The sequence below is a fragment of the Lontra canadensis genome, unplaced genomic scaffold (genome assembly GCF_010015895.1).
Source record: "Lontra canadensis isolate GAN:19392208 unplaced genomic scaffold, GSC_riverotter_1.0 scaffold63, whole genome shotgun sequence".
NCBI classification, from domain to species: domain Eukaryota; kingdom Metazoa; phylum Chordata; class Mammalia; order Carnivora; family Mustelidae; genus Lontra; species Lontra canadensis.
Genome location: NW_022631057.1, coordinates 1095769 through 1115119, shown reverse-complemented (window position 1 = coordinate 1115119; position 19351 = coordinate 1095769). Strand labels below are relative to the sequence as shown.

Here is a 19351-nt window from a genome sequence, read left to right as displayed (position 1 = left end):
GTCACTTCCCCTGCTTGTGCCTGCTCTCTCAAATAAATAAATAAAATATTAAAAAAAAAAAGTATGAAAAACAAAAAAAGTACAACCCATGTAACCACAATCCAGGTCAAGAAATAAAATGTTACCAATACCCCCAGACACCCCCATCATGCCCTTCCCAGTCACTGTACCTTCTCTCCCCACCCCTAGAGTTAACCACAATTTTGACTTTTACATCGACCCCTTTCTTGCTTGATTTACAGTTTTACCACCTATTCATGCATTTGAAATACTGTGGTTTAGTTCTCTCTAGTCTTTGGGTTTTAGCTTTGGGTTTTTCTGTGGTTGCTTTCTTTGAAATTGACATAAATGGAGTTAATACAGCCGAGTGTCATTTTAGGTTCAACATTTTTCGCTCAAGTCATGTCTGTAAATGTAGTTCTAATTAGTTTTCATTGCTGTGGAGTGTGTATAGTATCACTGCTGTATTATATGATCTCACCCAAAATTATTTACCCATTCTGCTCTTGGGGCTCTTGGGAACAAAGCTGCTATGGACATTCTTTTGTATGTCTTTTGATAAACATTGCACATATTTCTGATAGGTATATACTGGTCATAAGGTATGTGTGTTTTTTTAACATTTTTAACATTTTTAAAAACCATATTGCTTTACCACCAGAGGGCCCATGCACGTTCCCATTGCTCTGTGTCCTAGCCACATGATTGTTTCAGCCTGTCTGTTGTGTAAGGATACCCTACATACCTGCATTTCCATTTCCCTCATTACTAATAAACTTGAACAACATTTCATATATTTATTGGATATTCTGTAAAGTTGCTGGTTCAAGTGTCTGGCATTTTTTATATTGTGTTGTCTTTTTCTTATTTGATTTCTAAGTGTTCTTTACATATTCTGGATTTGAGCTGATTGCAGTATATGTGTTGTAGGCCTCTCTCACACCCAGTTGTTTGCCTTTTCACCATCCTAAAGATTCTGCTGAATCTCAGAAATTCTTAAGTTTAATGTTTTCAGATTCACCAAGCTTTTCTTTTCTTTTTAAGATTTTATTTATTTATTTGACAGACAGAGATCACAAGTAGACAGAGAGGCAGGCAGAGAGAAAGGGGGAAGCAGGCTTCCCGCTGAAGAGAGAGCCCGATGTAGGGCTTGATCCCAGGACGCTGGGATCATGACCTGAGCCGAAGGCAGAGGCTTTAACCCAGTGAGTCACCCTGGTGCCCCACCAAGGTTTCCTTTATGATTAATACTTTTCTGTCCCTTTTAGGAAGTCTTTCCCTACCCTAAGATCATGAATATAATTCCCAGTGTTAACCTATGAATTTATCATTTTGCTTTTTATATTTAAATTCAGAATTGACTTTTGGTATGTTTTGAGGTAAGGGATTGATTTTCATTTATTTCTGGATGGACAACCAATTGTCTTACCATTATTCATTAAAAAGATGATCCTTTCCCCACTGCTTTGTGGTTCCACCCTTGTTGTAAATTAAGTGTCTGTTACACCTAGGTTAATTTGTGGACTTTCTCTTCTGTTAGTGTATTTTACGTTGTTTCTGTCACATTGTCTTAAATAATGTAACTTTGTGATAAATTTTGATACTAAGTAGAACAGGGCATTCTATTGTGGTTTTTTTTAAATTTCATTTTATTTTATTGTGATAAGAACATTGAACATGATATCTATTCTTTAACAAATGTCTAAGTGTAAAATACAATATTATTAATTACAGGCACACACTGTACAGCAGATCTCTAGAACTTATTCATCTTATATAACTGTAACCATATACTCCTTGAACAGCAACTCCCCATTTTCCCCTACCCCCACCCTTTGGCAGCCAACATTCTGCTCTCTGCTTCTGGGAGCGTGGCTATTTTAGACATCTCATATAAGTGAAATCATGCAGTATTTGTCTGTGCCTGGCTTATTTCACTCAGCATCACGTCCTCCAGGTTCAACCATGTTGTCACATATGGCAGGATTTCCTTCTTTTTTAAGGCTGAATAGTACTGCGTTGTATGTATAGACCGCGAGCACTTCGGGATTAGCCTGTCAGGCTCCACAGAGAAACCCTTTGAGATTTCGACTGTTACTGCATTTAATCCTTGGACCAGTTTGGAGAGAATGTTACAAAATTGGGCTTTCTGATACATTACCATAGTATATCTATGTAGCAATTCTCAGTTTACCCCTATTCATAGTTTTCTATGTAGAGACCTCAGGTATCATTTGTACATTTATTCCTAGATATTTGATATCTTATGCTCTAATAAATGCTATTTTTTTTTTCAGTTTTTATTTTAAGTTGGCTCCACACCCAGCACAGGGCTTGAACTCATGACCCTGAGACCTGGAATCATACACTCTATCAACTAAGCCAGCCAGACACCCCTAAATGCTGTTTTTGAATAAATTTTATTTTCAGATTTATTGCTGATGTATAGCAATGTATGGACTTAAAAGTTTTACCTTTGTATGCAATTGTAATTCATCTGAGGACTTGTTTAGATTTCTTTTGTACCTAATTACATAACCTACACATAAGTACAGTTTTATCCCTTCCCTTCCAAATCATTATATATTTTATTTTATTTTATTGCATTGCATTGCATTGCATTGCATTGCATTGCATTGCATTGCATTTAGTAAGGCTAGGACTTTCACTAGCTGGAATTGCCACTGCGGTATTGATTAGAAGTAGTAATAGTTGGCACCATTGGTCACATCCCCAATTTCAAAGGGGAAACATTCAAAAAAATTTCTTTTAAGTATGATGTTACACATTGCTAGATTTGGTTTGCCAATCATTTAATTTAGGGTTTTAAATCGAAGCTCATGAATAAGAAAATTCTGTAATTTTTTTTATAATGTCGTCAGGCTTTGGCTATATTTTTAAAGTACACTGGAGAGTGTTTCCTCTTTCCCTACTATCTGGAAGAGTGTTCGTAAAACTAGCAGTATTCATTAGAATTCACTAGTGAAGGGGTGCCTGGGTGGCGCAGGGGGTTAGAATTCACCAGTGAAGCCCTCTAGCTGAAGCTTTTGGGTTTTATATTTTGTTTGTTTTGGAAAGGTTTTTAATTATGAATTAAATCTCTTCAATAACCCTGTTCAGATATTCTATTTCTTCTTGTGTGCATCTTCGCTAGTTGCAGTTTTCTAGGAATCTGTCCATTTCATCAGAATTTCAAATGTGTTGGAAGAAAGTTGTTTTTACTATCCTTTTATGTTTTTGTGGTCTATAGCATACGTAGTGATGTCTCCTTTTTCATTCCTGATATTTGTTACTCATGCCTTCTCTTCTCTTCTTAAATTGGACTCTCTAACATTTATCTATTTTTAATACTCTTTTCAGATAGTTTGTTTTCATTATCATTTAGTTACCATGAGTATTTCCAAATATATAGGGATTGTTTTCTTTATTAGAAGCTAGTTTTTATTTCTAGCTGATTACCTATTCTGAATGATTTCTGCCATTTGAAAATCTTTGCTATTTGCTTTATTTTTGTGAATAGTTTTATGAAATACCACTGGGTGCTTGAGAAGATGTGTATTTCATAGTTGTGGGGTATGGTGCTCTACATATTACCATTAGGTCAGTTTTGCTTATTGTGATATTCGAATCTTCTACATATTTACTGTATTTATTTGTCTGGTCTGTTACAGAAAGAAAGTATGCTAAAGTCATCCCCCCATTAGTCAACTAATGGTTGTAGATTTGCCTGTTTCTCTTTCTGGTTCTGGCAATTTCTGCTTTCTATATTTTGAGTCCATGTTACTAAATACATGGAAATTCGGAGGTATTTTATCCTCCTGGTAAATTGAAAGTTCAAACTGAGTTTACCTCTTCGTCTCTAGTAATGGTTATTGCCTTAAAGCTAAACTTGACTGGTATTATTGTAGCTACAATTTTCTTTTGGTTATTATTTGCATGATAAATAATATCCCATCCTTTTCAACTTTCTGTTTCTCAGTGTTCTACACCTGACTTATAAATAACAGAGAGTTTTGTTTATTTAATCAGAGTTTACCAATCTTCATCATTAAAAGCACAGTGAAGATATTTACACTTATTGTAATTGAGTCTGAGTCCATGTCAGTCTTTAAAGGTTATTAAGTCTTTAAACAACAATTTTCCACATTCCAAAAATAGCTCATTAACACCTATGAGTTTAAGAAATTTATCCTCTCTGATTCATATACAAATGTGTAGGGATTTATGAAATCTTCTCATATCCTATTATTTCTTTGACTGCTGTATAATGAAAAGAGATCCAGGGACTAAAATACACTAAGAACAACATATCTAATTTAGCCCTTTGGAAATTTTGCCTGCAGCTATTGTCTTTACTGTGATTTACCTAATTCCAATAACACAGCATTAACAATGTATCTCTTAATATATCACTTTTATAAAATACTATAAAGACTTCATTCTTGATTGCAGGGCTGTGATTCTCAAATGAGTGTGTCAGAAATGTCCTGTAGTGAAAGTACATCCTCATGTCAGTCTCTTGAACATGGCTCCGTTCCAGAAATTCTCATTGGTCTGCTTTATAATGCCACCACTGGAAGACTATCAGCTGAAGTGATAAAAGGCAGCCACTTCAAAAATTTGGCAGCAAACAGACCACCCAGTGAGTGAAAAAAAAATTTTTTTTAATGCTTATGTTTTCTGCACTTATGGGACTCTCAGCGTTAGGGGCCTCAATCCTATCATTTAGTCTGAACCGATCAAAATGAAATGGTATAATCATCAGCTAATCTGTTTCATGTTTTCTATTTCCAGTCATTTGGGAAGTAGAAAAATTTGAAATTCAAAGTATTAATTGTAAGGTGACAAGACTTTTAATTTTTCATAGTATCTGCCGAATAAATTATCCCTATCATAGCCATTATCTTCTAATGGTAGAAAAAGTTACAGGATTTTTTAAAGTTAGTCCTTTTCCACAGATATGGTCAGGAATATGTAGAGCTATTGGTATCAACAGAAGAATGATGTGGTGTTTTCAGTCTGCATGCAGTACTATGAACTAATGCAGTAATTCTGTAGTTTTTCTCTTTTCTCCGTTAAGAATTTAAGAAGAAACTGTTTCTTCACATTTTTTCTCCTTTAATATTATAAATTAGTACTGCCAGCAGAGTCTTTTCTTAAATGGCTTGGCTTTGCCTTTACCAGGACAAACAAAATAAGGAATAGTTTGATATTTCCCCTAGGTGCGAGGAGAAGAAAGCAAGATGGCATACCTGTGCCCTGGTCTATATCCCTGTCACTCCTCCCTCCTTATCCCTCTTCCTGCTCCTGAGGGTAGAGGCAATTATGGGAGTGCACAGAGATTGTCCCTCAGTAGATCTCCAAAACAGTTTGTCAATATCTGTGGAAATAAGTTGGGAACGTAATAGATTCTTTATACTTCTTTGAAATTAAGGCTGTTACTGCCCTAAGCTCAAAATTTGAAAGGAAATCTTGAATAGTAATGGCCACCTTAAGTTTGCTCAAAGATTTCTCACAGAATATTTTACTCCGAGTCTCAAATAATTATTGGAGGGGAAACTTTTTCCTCCCTTGAATTAAATTAATTCATTGACCTCCAGATGTCCTCCACATTGTCTTTTTAATTCAAGTGAAAAGTCACAAAAATATATTTGGTTTTCCCTAAGTAATAATGGAAATCTGGCTTCTTACAGGTATTATGAAATGTATCTATTCCTGAATTAAAAATCAGAAGGCCAGAATTATGTGTATTTTTCTACCCTTCGATGAGTAACTGAACTCCCCTGAGTCTGTTTCCTCGTATGTAAAGTTGAGGTTGTGTCTGTCACAGGGTAACTGTGAGACTCCAATCAGGCAAAGGTGCATAAAAGAAGGATGGAATTATTATTGTCCCCTTTCTCCTTTCAGAAGGAAGAATTCAGAGGGAGGAAAGAAGCAATTACTAGAATAAACAGCTTTGGAAGTGGGACCTTGGTTCTCTTTATTGATACCTACTTAGAATGCAAACTCAAATGGTCTGGGAAGTTACTTAAATGAACAGACTTGGCAGGTGAAAGATAAAGAGAATGAGGCAGTGACAAATGCAGGCATGCATACCCTGCCTCAAGACACTCAGATTCGAAACTTCTGAACACTGTAACGGATAAACAAAATATCATGTGGGGTCACATCCTGCCAGCAGCTCTCAGCTTGCCATTCCTGCTTTAGCTAACAGTTTAATTTTTGAACAAATATTTAACTTGAGATGCTAAAAGCTAGCAGAATGGAATGATATGCTTGCCTTTCTGTCCTTGCTGGTAACCACTCTGACAGAAACAGAGAAACTGGAACTAAAATGAAGAGAGGGGGTGGAGGCAGGGTGGATAATAAACGGGTTGAGAGATTAGCATTCGCAGCTTAGCGTAGGTGTTTTCAGGTTAAAGAGCAAGTTGGAGAAATTACCATTATTTTAGAATCAGATCTTCAGTATCAGGGTGATTAATGGTGTTCGCTGGGAGGCAGCTAGTAGGTAAATATAAGTTAACATTAAAATTAATTGTATGAAGTGGAATATTTATAAAGTAAAATAGAATACAGTTTTATCAGTCTGTCTTATACTGTATATGTTATATAAGATTGTGACCCTTCATAGATGCCTAATTCTAGGCTTTGAACTGTGTTATCAACTGAAAAATCCAAAGAAACCATGGGAACATTCAAGAGCAAAAATTTTGATAGTCCTATTTTATTTTGTTTAACTTAATTATTTATATTACATTGAAAGCAATAGAAGCATTTGAAATATTTAATATTGCATGGATAGACTTCAAAACTTAGCATAATAGTAGTTCTATAATGACTTTTATTCAGTCTTTTATATAGTCTAATAATTTGCATGATTCTATGTTCAATGTGCTTTAGACCAAGAGGATATCATTATAAAGATGTTCCCCCTTTAAAAGAGTGTAATTTTTGTTTAAGATTACACAATGACCTTAAAAATTCGCATTCCATGAAATTTACCCAACAACCCTTTTGTTCAACCCCTCTACCTGAATTAAAATGCTAAAGTTTTGTGTTCTTCCAACTCCAGTGAACAGTGTTTCCTCTTTAATTCTAACCTTTGACCCTCTTTCACCCAACAATTGACATCTGGTCATTATTTCTTTTACTGCTTTCCACCCCCTGTTGTCAGATGGACTGTTCTGTTGTCTAAAACACTTGATAGGTGGACAGGTTTATATAATCCGAGGTGAGTTCCTGTAGAGGCTAATTGGATGTTGTCTTTTCATGCAAAAACAAAATACCCTAAAACTTGCCAGCAGTGAAGCTGTCCACCATGTTGGTTTCCAAAAAAATGCACATTTATTATCTGTGGTACTTTAAATAAAACTAACTTAGAATTTATCTCTGATTATGGATGATGGTATTCAGAGTATGTAAAAATAAGCAAAACTTTTTAAATTAAAGGTTTTATTTTTCATGTACTGTATTTTGATTCAGACAATAGATATTTCATAAGAAATATTGCGATTTTCATTAAAATTAATTGAAATTTTAATATGAAGTACACATGATGGATCACCATGCTGAAGATCATTTGCATGAGTCTAAAGAACCTGAAAACACAGATGTTTGAAGAGAGGGTTTATCTCCAAAATAATCAGGCAATGAACTGTTATGTTTCACTTTGTACACTAAACATCACATCAATTTTTTTTGTAATTCATGAAAACAGTTAAGAATACCATACTTTAAATTTCACATTAAATTCTGCCAAAAAAGAATCCTGTAGTATTTATTTTAACGATCCAAAAAGCACATTAAATGTATTCTTGCATGAAACCAGGAGAAAGTTTTACTTGATTTGCTAAACTTTGAGCCCTTAATGCATTTGGCTTCATTTTGGCCCTTTCAAATGTTTTTAAAATATATTTAAAAACCACATCCATGCAGAGATTTTTTTGACATTTCATCCTAAGCTGTTTTGATGTCATCTTTGCATTCTTGTCTTCTTTTCCTCTTTACCATTTGCCTTCATTTCTATTTGTTTGTTTATTCTTTTTCTCTGAAAACACAGTGGAATGCTTTACAGTGTTGTGGCTAATTGAGCTTGCTAAGTGTTTATTAATGCTATGATGTCCTGCTTAGTGAAGCTAATTGGGGATGGGGTTGGGCAGGGGTGGTAGTGGGAGGTCAAGGATTGGGGGTGGGAGGGTGTGGAGGAAGGATTATGAGGTATACCTTTAAATTGTAACTATGACATAGAAATAGTGAGGTTGAGATGTTATGACCCACAAAAGATTTGCATTCTCTGTCCTTGTCACATTTTATAAGCATCTACATCAAAATGGAATTCATTGAATTTCCATTAAACATGGTATACACCATATCCTTATAAAGACTCAGTGTTCTCAGCAGATGTCACAAGAAAGGCGTTTTGAGTTTGTTTCAAATGATATCTGTGGTATGTTGTTCTTTTTTTCCTGTAGATACGTATGTCAAATTAACTCTCCTGAATTCCATGGGTCAAGAGATGTCCAAATGCAAGACTTCCATCCGCAGAGGGCAGCCTAATCCAGTATACAAGGAAACTTTTGTTTTTCAAGTGGCCCTATTTCAACTTTCTGATGTGACACTCATACTGTCTGTGTATAACAAACGCAGCATGAAAAGGAAAGAGATGATAGGCTGGATTTCTTTAGGTCTCAACAGCTCTGGAGAAGAGGAGCTCAATCACTGGACTGAAATGAAAGAGTCGAAAGGACAGCAAGTGTGTAGATGGCATGCGTTACTAGAGTCATGATGAATAGGATAACTGAGCAATTACAATCCGAGGCAGCATTATCTCTGATTGCAGCATTGCTATTTTTACCTAGTCACCATTAGAAGAGCTGTTCTCTGAAGCGTCATCCTCACCATTCTACCCGAATGCTTTAAGGTCTGTGGAAAGAGCATCTAACACTGACATCAATGAAGAAACGATGTGTCTCTGGTAGAGCTTCTTGGGGAAATGAGACACTTGCATCATCATTGTTAACAGTCCTCCAGAGCTTTAAGAACGTGCTTTTGGTTTGAACGTGCTTTTGGTTTGAAGTTAAGTTTACTTTAGCAAAAGAGTCAGTAATTTCGTGGAAAAAAAAAAAATAAAAACTGTGATTTTTTTTTTTCTTTAAATCAGAATTTTTAGTCGCAGCACTTTTAGGATTACCCTAAATGTTAACCAGGAAACATATTTTGACTGGCTCATCCCTAGTGTTGGAAATGTTTCTTAATCTGAAAAAGTACATGAGGCACATCTAATGGTAAAGGGTTTCAATTACATAGAAAATTGTTTTATTTCAGATATTTTCCCTTTGTGCACTTAGTTTCATTGTGCCTCAGTTCTTCTCAATGGCACTCAATCTCAAGTGCAAGCAAGTGTTCATTTTCATAAAGGAATTTTTTTAATATTTATTTTTTAAACAAAGCTCATTTCTTCATTTGCCTCTGCTTTCGCCTGATCCAAAGAGACCCAGTCACTGGACTGGTCCCTTGCAAGTCTTTTAGACAGGTTGTACTGTAGAACCACGTAACTTTCTGTTGAAAGCACTTCCTGTATTCTTGTATTCCAATGTAGGAAGCTAATAGAGCAGGACTTTACTTTAAAAATTTCTTTCAACAATTGACTCTTTAAAATTGTAGTAATGTGAAGATACATTTTTTACCAACTAAAAAAATATAATAGATAAGCTGTTGAAAATTGAAAACAGCTCAAGTTAAAGAAAATCTTAATTATCTGCTCTGAGAATGGAGTGACCAACACTGCATAAAGCAGGTAGCATTCTGATAAGAAACTGTTCTCTCTAAATCTTCTTCAGTCTTACTTCAATTTGTACTTGTGATCTAAAGACTCTCCAGTTCTCAGTTTGAATCAAAACATCACGTTAAAAACAGTTCTGAGATTCCTTATGAAATTTCTAGTGACCTGTGACTAGATTTTATGAAACTTACAGATCCGTTCTTCAACGTGACGTCATCCTGTGCCTTTCATGTAAGTTACATTTGCTCATACAGCTTGAAAGTTGTATTTGCAATATTAGGCCTTCGATTTTTATAAATGTAAAGATTCCTCAGAACAGTGTCACAAGATCTTTATTTCCTCTAAAGTATGTAAAAGTTGTATAATGTGCTAATTTTTTTAAATGACAAGGCATTTTCATTTGTTGTTTTTATATTTAGGAACTCTTATTAATCAGGAATATTATAAGCTGTTTTCTTTTTAATTTTGCTTCTTACCCAGTATATAATTTTATGCATATACTTTATTAAATAGAATGTTTTGTATATATGAAAAATACTTTCTTTCTTCTCTTTCTAATTTCTAATTAAACTAGACAAAAACATACTATTTACCAGTTACTAAAAAGCAGCATACCATTATTCCTAGTCCCAACTAAGCACTATATATTATTGTAAGCAAGGACTTGTTATTACCAGGATAACAAAACCATGCATAGACATTATTACTTCGGCTTGGCTCTACTGAAAGGCCTTAAAAGAAATCCAAAAAGACCGTGAACTAATATTTTTTAGTTTAAAAAATGGCAGCTCTATGCCCTCATATACACTAATTATAAGATAACCTACAGATGCTATATTGGGTGACATGAGGTTTAAGAACGTATGTTACAGAGTTACATGAAAGAGAAAAACCCATTCTTTTATTACACAAATGAGCTTTTTCCAAGGTTTTTTTTATAAATTAGTTAAGTTATAAAGCTAGAATGTGCATCAAATAGTGAAATATCTCATATACATTATTTTCAGCAACAGTATGGAAAGAGATTTGAAGGTGGGTTGTAGACCTTAGTGAGAAATTGGATTTAAGCATTTGAGGCAAGGGTCTTTACTGGCTTTGAAACAACTGACTGCATTGCTAAGAACTGGGATCTTCCTAATGGAAAGAGTTAGTCTTATTGGTAGCTGTAACAAAGCCTAATCAATGGTCACATCATGAGACCAATGTAGTGCTTTCTCCTTCAGTGATGAAATGACCTAACTCGCTGTTATTTGCTAAATCTGGCTTTCTTCAGACTCTGCCGAGAACTGTGTGTGTTTTGGTATATCATTATGAAGTTATCTGGTATAGATATCAAATCCAATATGGCTTAAAAATTAATCAACAGATTTAAAGGTTTTCAAGAAGGACCCTACCTCTACCCCAGCTGCCAAGTTCTCAATGATAATGAGTTTATGTGTATGTGTATCTGTATACACACCCATGCCTACGCGCGCACACACACACATGTAAAGGTGAAGGTGCCCTGGCTTTTTCAGATAACTAATTAGAGAACCATTTATCAAGTTTATGGATTATCTTTCTCCTGTATATATTTACTAAAAATTATATTTGGCTTTGGGTGCTATTTGCTACCATTCTCCTCTACACACAGCAAAATATGTATCTTTTTATCTTGTGGATTGACACAACTTAGAGTAATTACTCCCCAAAATTTGTCTATTCTTTTAGAAAAAGATTAAATAGGTCTCGAGAGACCCACTTCACTCTACTGAATCTAATGTACAAGACAGTACTACTGCTCTTTTGTGTGCTTAAATTTGCATGAAAGCATAAAGGCAAAATCCTATATCTCAGCAATTTGCAGCAAATAGGGGCCCACCAGTGGGCAGCAGGTGCTGTCTCAGAAACTCGAGAAAGACAGCCCACTTTCTTGTTCTTCTCTTAAAGTCCCCTAAGTTTTATAATAAAATAAGATAGTCCGAATATAGCGATTGACTGGCATTCATGGGAGCTCCTGAGCCTGGAATTACAGGCTTTATCTGTCTCCCAAATGAGCCGCAAAATGTAGTTGTTTATTACTGCCCAGGAAACAACGTGTATTTCAAATCAGAAAAGAATTTGTTTAGTAAAATATCATCTTACCTTTCAGAAGCTTTCTTCTATACTCTCGTGTCTTCTGTACTGTCCACATTTCGTGTGAAATCCATTTATTTGTCTTCTTACTATGCATTCTGTGAATTCTCTGTAATGTATTTAGTGACAAAAATAATCCATCAAACTACAATTTTAAAAAGGAAAAACCAGGAAAATATTGAAGCTACCTTGATTAGTACACACATGTTTAAGTGTAGGGCATGGTAGGGTGGTTTCATCCAGCCTCATGCAAATCAATGCCCAGGGCTACATGATAAATCATTTTCTTGATATACCATCATTATTTTCATTTACTTAGCAAGTGAATCAGAAGCATAATCAATGATTGCAAGGTAAGGCAGCATCCGAAGGATAAGAGGTCATAGAATTGAGGGTGTTAAGACGAATATGGAGACCAAGTGAGATCACAGCTTTTCAAGTGAACTGAGAGGCTATTTGAAGTTTCAGATAAAGTAAGAAAAGTAATCACCAACAAGTTTTTTTCCTGACATAAAAAGAAATAACACAAATCCACTGGCCTAACATTGCCATTTGCCTACATGGACTAGATGGCTGATTCGTAGAGATTTTTCTCATCGATGGTCATTACATTATTTCACACTGATTGTTACCATCCAGAAGTGTTTATTTCTTGTCTTTCTCCATTCACCACCCCCCAGTTCACCCTGCACTCCAGCCTACACTGGAGGTAGCCATCATTATCCCCACCGGCCAAACTCAATATTGAGCAGAAAGTTAAACACACAATGAAACAGTTTTTAAATTAACTTCTAAAACATCATCTGTGCCCACAAAAAAATGTATAATAGTAATGATGGTAACTGCTATAATTTATTAAGGTCTATCATAATAATTTATTATTTTGATTCTCACAATAACGCTATGAAGCAAATAATCTTTACAAATTTTATGGATGAAGAAACTACAGCATAGGGGTTAAGCAGACTTGTCTAAGGTCATCCAGTAAGTAAATAGTAGAACTAAGATTAGAACCTAGGTATATATTACTCTAACACCTATACTACACACATTGCAATTGTACCTGTCTGTATCAGTTGCAAGAAAAACAGGAAAACATTGTTATTTATCAGTAATTCCACCCACCTTAATGGGATGGCAGAACTAGAAAAAGAGAAAGAAAAATCAGAGCTTGGGAAAGAGAAACAAGACAAAGAAGAAAATAAGATCAGAGATCTCCCTTCCTCCCTGCCCCAGGATACAAGTGGTACTTCTGTGTAATATTCTGTAGATGACATTTGATTTCCAGAGACTTGGAGACTAATTTACTCTACAAATTTAGCCTATACTTACATTCTGAAAATATGCTAAACAATTTATTCTGCTCCCTGTCTACAACTTTTGGGAATCCAAGGTATTTTAATTGTATCTGATCACCTTTCTATGAAGGACATATCTTGTATCCTTTAGCAGGTATCTTGCCCCTTTCAGTGGTGAGAGAAATGACCCTGTCTTCCTCTGTGCTCTCCTTGTAATTTATATTTCTTACATACCTTTTATTAAGGTTTAACTGGATTACATGTATTTCTTTCTTTCTTAATAGCAGTAAATGCCTTGTCTTGCTATCTTTATGTACCCTTGCTCATAGTAGGCATATAATAAGTACAGAATCAAACTAAATTTCTTCCAGAAGTCAATAATACTGTTATATAGGTCTTAATTTTATGACTCTTATGTAATGCATGGATTTATTTATTCCTTTATTTCATATATTTATAAGGGTACCTACTATGTGTCATGTATTGTTCCAAGTGCTACAGATGCGGAGGTAGGGTATGAGAGAGACAAAGTCTTTCTGCTCTCATGGAGCTTGCATTCTAAGGTAGGAAGACAGCCAAAGAAAGATAGGCATTTAGTAGAGTACAACTTGGGATCAGAACAATCTTCCTGGAGAAGGTTACCCTTGAGTTGGATCTTAAAGAACAGACACAAGGAATATATTTTCAAAATTTGAAGCAAATGTACTATGACCCAAACTATGGTGTTTAAGAATTATTTCGAGAACTTAATTTGTATTCCAAAGCCCTGCCTCCAGAGATGTTTGTTTCATTTGGTCTGGAGTGGAGTCCACAAATCTACATTTTATTAAGCTTTCCAGGAGATTCTGTGTGAGATACCCCGGTATAGAATATTGAGCTCAATACTGATAGCATTGTTTCAGTGTCCATAGATTAAATTTATAAGAGTGATAAATAAGAGTGAGATTATGACTGGCATTAGTGCTATTGATCTTTTATTTGTGCTTTCTTAAAGAGGAAAATGTTAAAAAAAAACATTAAAAGTGATATTTAATTATGAGTTCCTGTATATTCTCATCCAACATAACGTTTTCAGTGTTCCCTGGTATAATAAATACTGTTATGTTGGTCTTATGATTCCTGAAAACTGCTTTGGTTTATGGCTCACATAGCCCCCGGTAAGCTGTCCTTACAGTGATAAATAGGAGTCAGAGAGAGAGTCTGAGGAGCTATTCGCTGAGTGTCTGTCTGTCTGTCTGTGTTCTCAGTGGAGTTGGGCTGCCCTGTAGGTAAGTTTGTAGTGACAGCTGCGGATGGTGGCATTTTCCATTCCTGTTATAGTAAGTTTGTCGCCTTTGGGCGTTGTGGTCTGTGGCTTCTCTGTCTTCACACTCATCACGTGAACTTCATTCTTGGCTTCCTCACTAGCTACACGTTCCTATGCCCTCTTCTCTGATCTCTATTTCCTTGCTTCTTTCTGCCCTAAGGATCTTTTATTTCAAAGAGCAAATTAATAAAGCAGGCTCAGGCCTTCCTCTTTCTCTAAGAATAAATATTCTGTGTGGAGTTCATCGGGGTTTCCGTCTCCCCTCATTTAAAACGTAGACATACCTCCTCTCGTGGAATACTTCGCATTGATAGATTTTACATTTGGAAACATCTTTCTCCCCCGATAAAGATCTGTGATTAACCCACTGAAAAGGGTGGTTATTTGAATACTGGGAGTCCTCTGGTGTGGAACTGGCTGTTTTGGAACAACTGCTGCTATATCGTTGTGTTTGGTCTGGTTATAACCCAAGACTGGTTGATGCAAGTTTAATGTGAAAGTGTGTGATGGACTGGGATTATGATCCCCATATCAAAAAGGAGTCTTGCTTGCTCTTTTTTGTCCCTATGTAGACAGATGTTTCTCTTTACAATCCTTCCTTCTCTCTTCATCCCTGCCCTTTTGCCCATTTGCATCCATGCACACTCACACCAAATACCGGAGTTCATCAAAGCCTAATGATATCTATTGAAAAGTGAGACCCCAACTTTTTTTTCCCCCCTTCATCACATGGACCAGACAGTGAGAGGACCAGTCGGGTTTTCCCCACCACTAGAGGGAGCAAAGCACGGTCCTCGTTACTCACTGGAGGTCTTGGTCACTCTGGTGGTCATCGTTGTGCTTCCCTCCTCTACTGGGAATGTTGTGTGGGTCAGGAGCGGAGAAGGAAACGAGTGTGAATCTAACGAAAGTTTGGTATAATTTTATTATAGAATCTCAACCCTTAGCACATAAAAATTCCTAAATAACTGCAAACAAAGTCACCACTGTGGCAGTCGTTTTGCAAGATATTTGATATTATTTCCATGTCAGTTTGTCAGTCTGTATCTTCCATTGTCCTATTAGTTTACTTTCCTTCTTCACCTTTTTCTTTATTACTCTAATTAGTATTTGATGTTTGAGCTTGTCTCTTAAATATTCAAGACTGCTTTAAAAAGAACACCCTTACTACCTTTCTGTTTATTCCTTTAACATGTGATCTCCCACCTGACACATTGTTTTTAAAAATGAATACCCAATAGATGAACTATAATACTCCATTATACACTGAAAAAATAATTTTCTGAAGTTTGTTTCTATATTCAGATATTGCTAGAATGCTTATTTCCATAAATCTAAGGAGATAATATTATTTTTTCTTGAAATTTTTATTTAAATTCTAGCTAGTTAACATCCAGTGCAGTTAATATTAAATGCAACTATTTTGCTTAATGAGAAAGTAGGAATTTCCCCACATCGCTGAGACTGATTGTCTTGCCTCACATCTGGCTGAACGGGGGTGGTTGTGAGCCTCTTACCAGCCCTTCATCTGTCAGTTTCTGAGTGTGGTCACCTCCTCCGCACGTATGTTTCCAGTAACAACCAAACCTTTTCTACCCTGGGGGTAGGTCCTCCGCAGTGATCCTTTTCCTAACCTTTACTAAGGCGGATGGGAATACTTACATGAACACCAATAGGAAGAAAGAACCCCGAAAGCCTAACGGAACAGTATCTTAGAGCCCTGGCATGGGACCGTAACCCAAATACCTACAGGTGATTCTAGTAATAACGGAGTAGAAACCAACTTCCCAGAAGTGAGATTTTAGGACGTTACGTCCTATCCTAAATTCCCTCCTTTTGGGTATCTTCTCCCTCTCACTTATACATCCATCCATCCTTCCTTCCTTCCTTCCTTTCTTTTTTAATTTTGTGAGGAAGTCTTAAAAAGCAATGGTTTTAGAAATGTCAGATGTTGACCTAACTGGGCAGGATTTCAGAAAAGGGAAACTGAAGTAAAGACCATGGAGTCATAGGAAGGCTTGTGTTGGGAGGGAGGGGGCAGATGGCGTTTGTTTTTCTTTGGGGCGGTCCTTCTGGACAAATACTGAGAACATTTACAACATTCTGTGATTATGTCACATTTGTTTTGTGAGGGGAAACCAGGGTAGCTTTTGCCTATAAAACAGCTCGCTTAGTACTTAAGTATATTTAAACAATTATTTGAAGCACAGCTAGAATATAATGGTGACACTTCTAACAGTATTTTGCAATTATAAATATTACTTTAAATTTACTTGAGAAAGTTTCCAGTAGTAGCTTGCATTACAAAATTAATTTATAATGTTTCTGCATAATTTTAATTAGATGATTTCTGTTTTTGTGGTGAAAATATAGTGGCAACAATTTTGAGGAATCTTTATAACTGTAGTAGGGAGGACAGCCAGACTTTGGCTGGGTTTTTATTAGAATTTTGAAACAAGAAAGTGTTATCAATGTTCCTTTTCAGTTCAGTTAGTCTTGAGAAAGAACCAATTATTGTATGAGCGTTAAGGTTCTTGATAAATGTTAAGATCTATTCTTTTTCTAAAACTCATGATGCTCACCACTGCTCAATATTCTTGCATTGTGTTTTATTTCTCAAAATAATGTAATTTTTATGGAAAACTCAATTAGTGGAATCTTATGTTGAATATCCCCTTACTTTGCTTCTTTCCTTTCTTCCTATTTTCTTCTTTCTTTTCTTTCCTTTTTTCTTTTTTTCTTCTTCTTTTTTTTTTTTTTTGGAGGCAAAGAGACTTCCTTAATAGTATAGTTTCTACAGAGCTTTCTTACTTATTTTTCTAATAATGGATATAACAGTGTGATGAAGTTTAAATGCTCTGTGAGCAAAACTCTGTTAAACAACCTGAAGAAAATGCACTGCTGATTAACACTTCCCTTGGTCTTCAATTGTCTCCAACATATTTTCTAGTGACTCTACACCATTAATGGATCTTATTAATATATATAAATGTCTTTATGTTTATCAACAGTATTGTACTATCATCACATATTCATTTGCATTTGGGCTCAAAAATATAAACAGATGCGTGTGTGAAATGACCCATTTTATAGAATGAGCATATATCTAATCATTTTCATGTAATTGAAAATGTGCTATATGTGGCATTTTATTCTCCTATCTACTTTTCTACTATCTCTACACCGATTGTCTCGGTGCATTTTTCCTTTTGTATAATTGTATTACGTAAAAAATCGCTGACCTCTCTGTAAACAATATAAGAACTGTTAAAATTATTAATCCAAGGAGATTTTAATGGCAGTTTGATTTTCCAGAGAATAAATTTTTGTGTGGGTTAAAAGTTTTCTTTTCTTTACCTTTCTGTCAAAAGTCTCCTCACGCTTTAGCATTCACTTGGAATGGGTAAGCCTCCATCTTCTCAGATGAGGATACACAAAAATCAGCCCAAATTCTTATCCTTGACAAGTGTAGATATGTTCATTGCCCAAAATAATGTCGATTGCATAGGCAAATATTGGATTGAGACATGTAAATGTTAAGTTGTCAGGTTTAAAAGGATTGCATTTCAGCATGCTGTAAAATATTGCTATCACAATGTTCGGGTCATTTTATTTTCTTTATTTCTAAGTCAAATGTGACCTCCAAAGAAAACAGACTACAGCAAATTTAAACATTTTAAAATCATTGCCTTTAAAGTTCACAAATAAGTCAAGAAGGAAACTAGCTTCACAGTGATTTCAGCATCTCGAGCTGGAACAAGCCTATGCGTACCCAGTTATCTAGCTTACTGGGAACCGTGTCCTAATTCATATCGGTATCGTCATTCTACTTAACAAAATCATTCTGTATTTGGCAATAGCAGTTTGTTGATATCCAATCCTTCTTTATTAGGCATTTATAATATTATTTCCCAAAGACCTTGAGTTTAGATATATTTTTCATATTTTATTTCCCTGTCCATTTTATGTCCAACAACAAAAAATTTTTAAAAACAGACTTTACAAGTATGTTTTCCATATTGAAAAGAATTTCAACTTTTGGTGCTCTAAAACTGACAGAAATTAAAGTTGCTACTATACTATCTAATCTCTGATTATCTTTGAATCTTCAGTTCCATAAGTTAACCAGAAGCCTTCTTTAGTTAACTTTTTTAAAGAGTAAAACACCAATGCTTGATTTCTCTGGTTTAATTCTTTTCATTAAAATTAAATTTCAGTAGGGCTACCTCTACTGAAACACAAAATGTGAAACAATGGTTCATAATTTAATCTCCAACTAAGTTTAAGGAAATTGTATCCCTTCCCAGTATTTGCTGCTGAATTCATCCCTCCCCCCACCACCCCCAAAAGGTTAAGTTTCCACTATTAAGACATTTAAGGTTAAAGAAGCAAAATAATAGACTTGCTTATGCATTTACTCCAAAAAAAAGTGATTTGTCTGTCACAGAATTGCAATTGATATAAAGCGAAATTCCAGCAGAAAATACACACACCTGCATTCTAACTAGAAAATCATTAACTTATGTTTTTATTGTTGTGAAGGGATTTAGGTAGGTAGTTATTCATCATACCATATTCTATATATATACATAATATATACTCAATTGTTTTCATTGCAAATTGATTGTAACCTTTGATCTCCAGTATGCAAAATATTTAAATCAGGGTTTTTTTCCGTAGATTTTCAAAATATTCCATGATGTTTCCCATTTGAAAATAAAGTAATTCTCGATTTAAAAATTAAAATTCTCAGTAAATATATGAAAAATTATTTAGTACTTTTCAATCAATTATAACAATAATGCACTAAATGTTTCTATGTAATTAAATGCCAAATAAACGGGGACAAAT

At 35.1% G+C, this 19351-nt stretch overlaps 1 protein-coding gene across 4 annotated transcripts in view; it reads left to right on the top strand.

Annotated features, from left to right (window-relative positions):
• The window catches only part of SYT14 (synaptotagmin 14), a 185409-nt gene extending 176357 nt beyond the window's left edge, over window positions 1-9052 (top strand). For 3 of the 4 annotated variants that reach the window (XM_032878107.1, XM_032878109.1, XM_032878110.1), the window contains 3 exons: window positions 4453-4642; window positions 7175-7231; window positions 8472-9052. In XM_032878107.1, the coding sequence (XP_032733998.1) occupies window positions 4453-4642; window positions 7175-7231; window positions 8472-8785 (561 nt within the window). In that variant the 3' untranslated portion in view covers window positions 8786-9052. The remainder of the gene's footprint in view (window positions 1-4452; window positions 4643-7174; window positions 7232-8471) is intronic. The other variant, XM_032878108.1, reaches the window with a different exon arrangement.
• Window positions 9053-19351: the final 10299 nt, after the last annotated feature.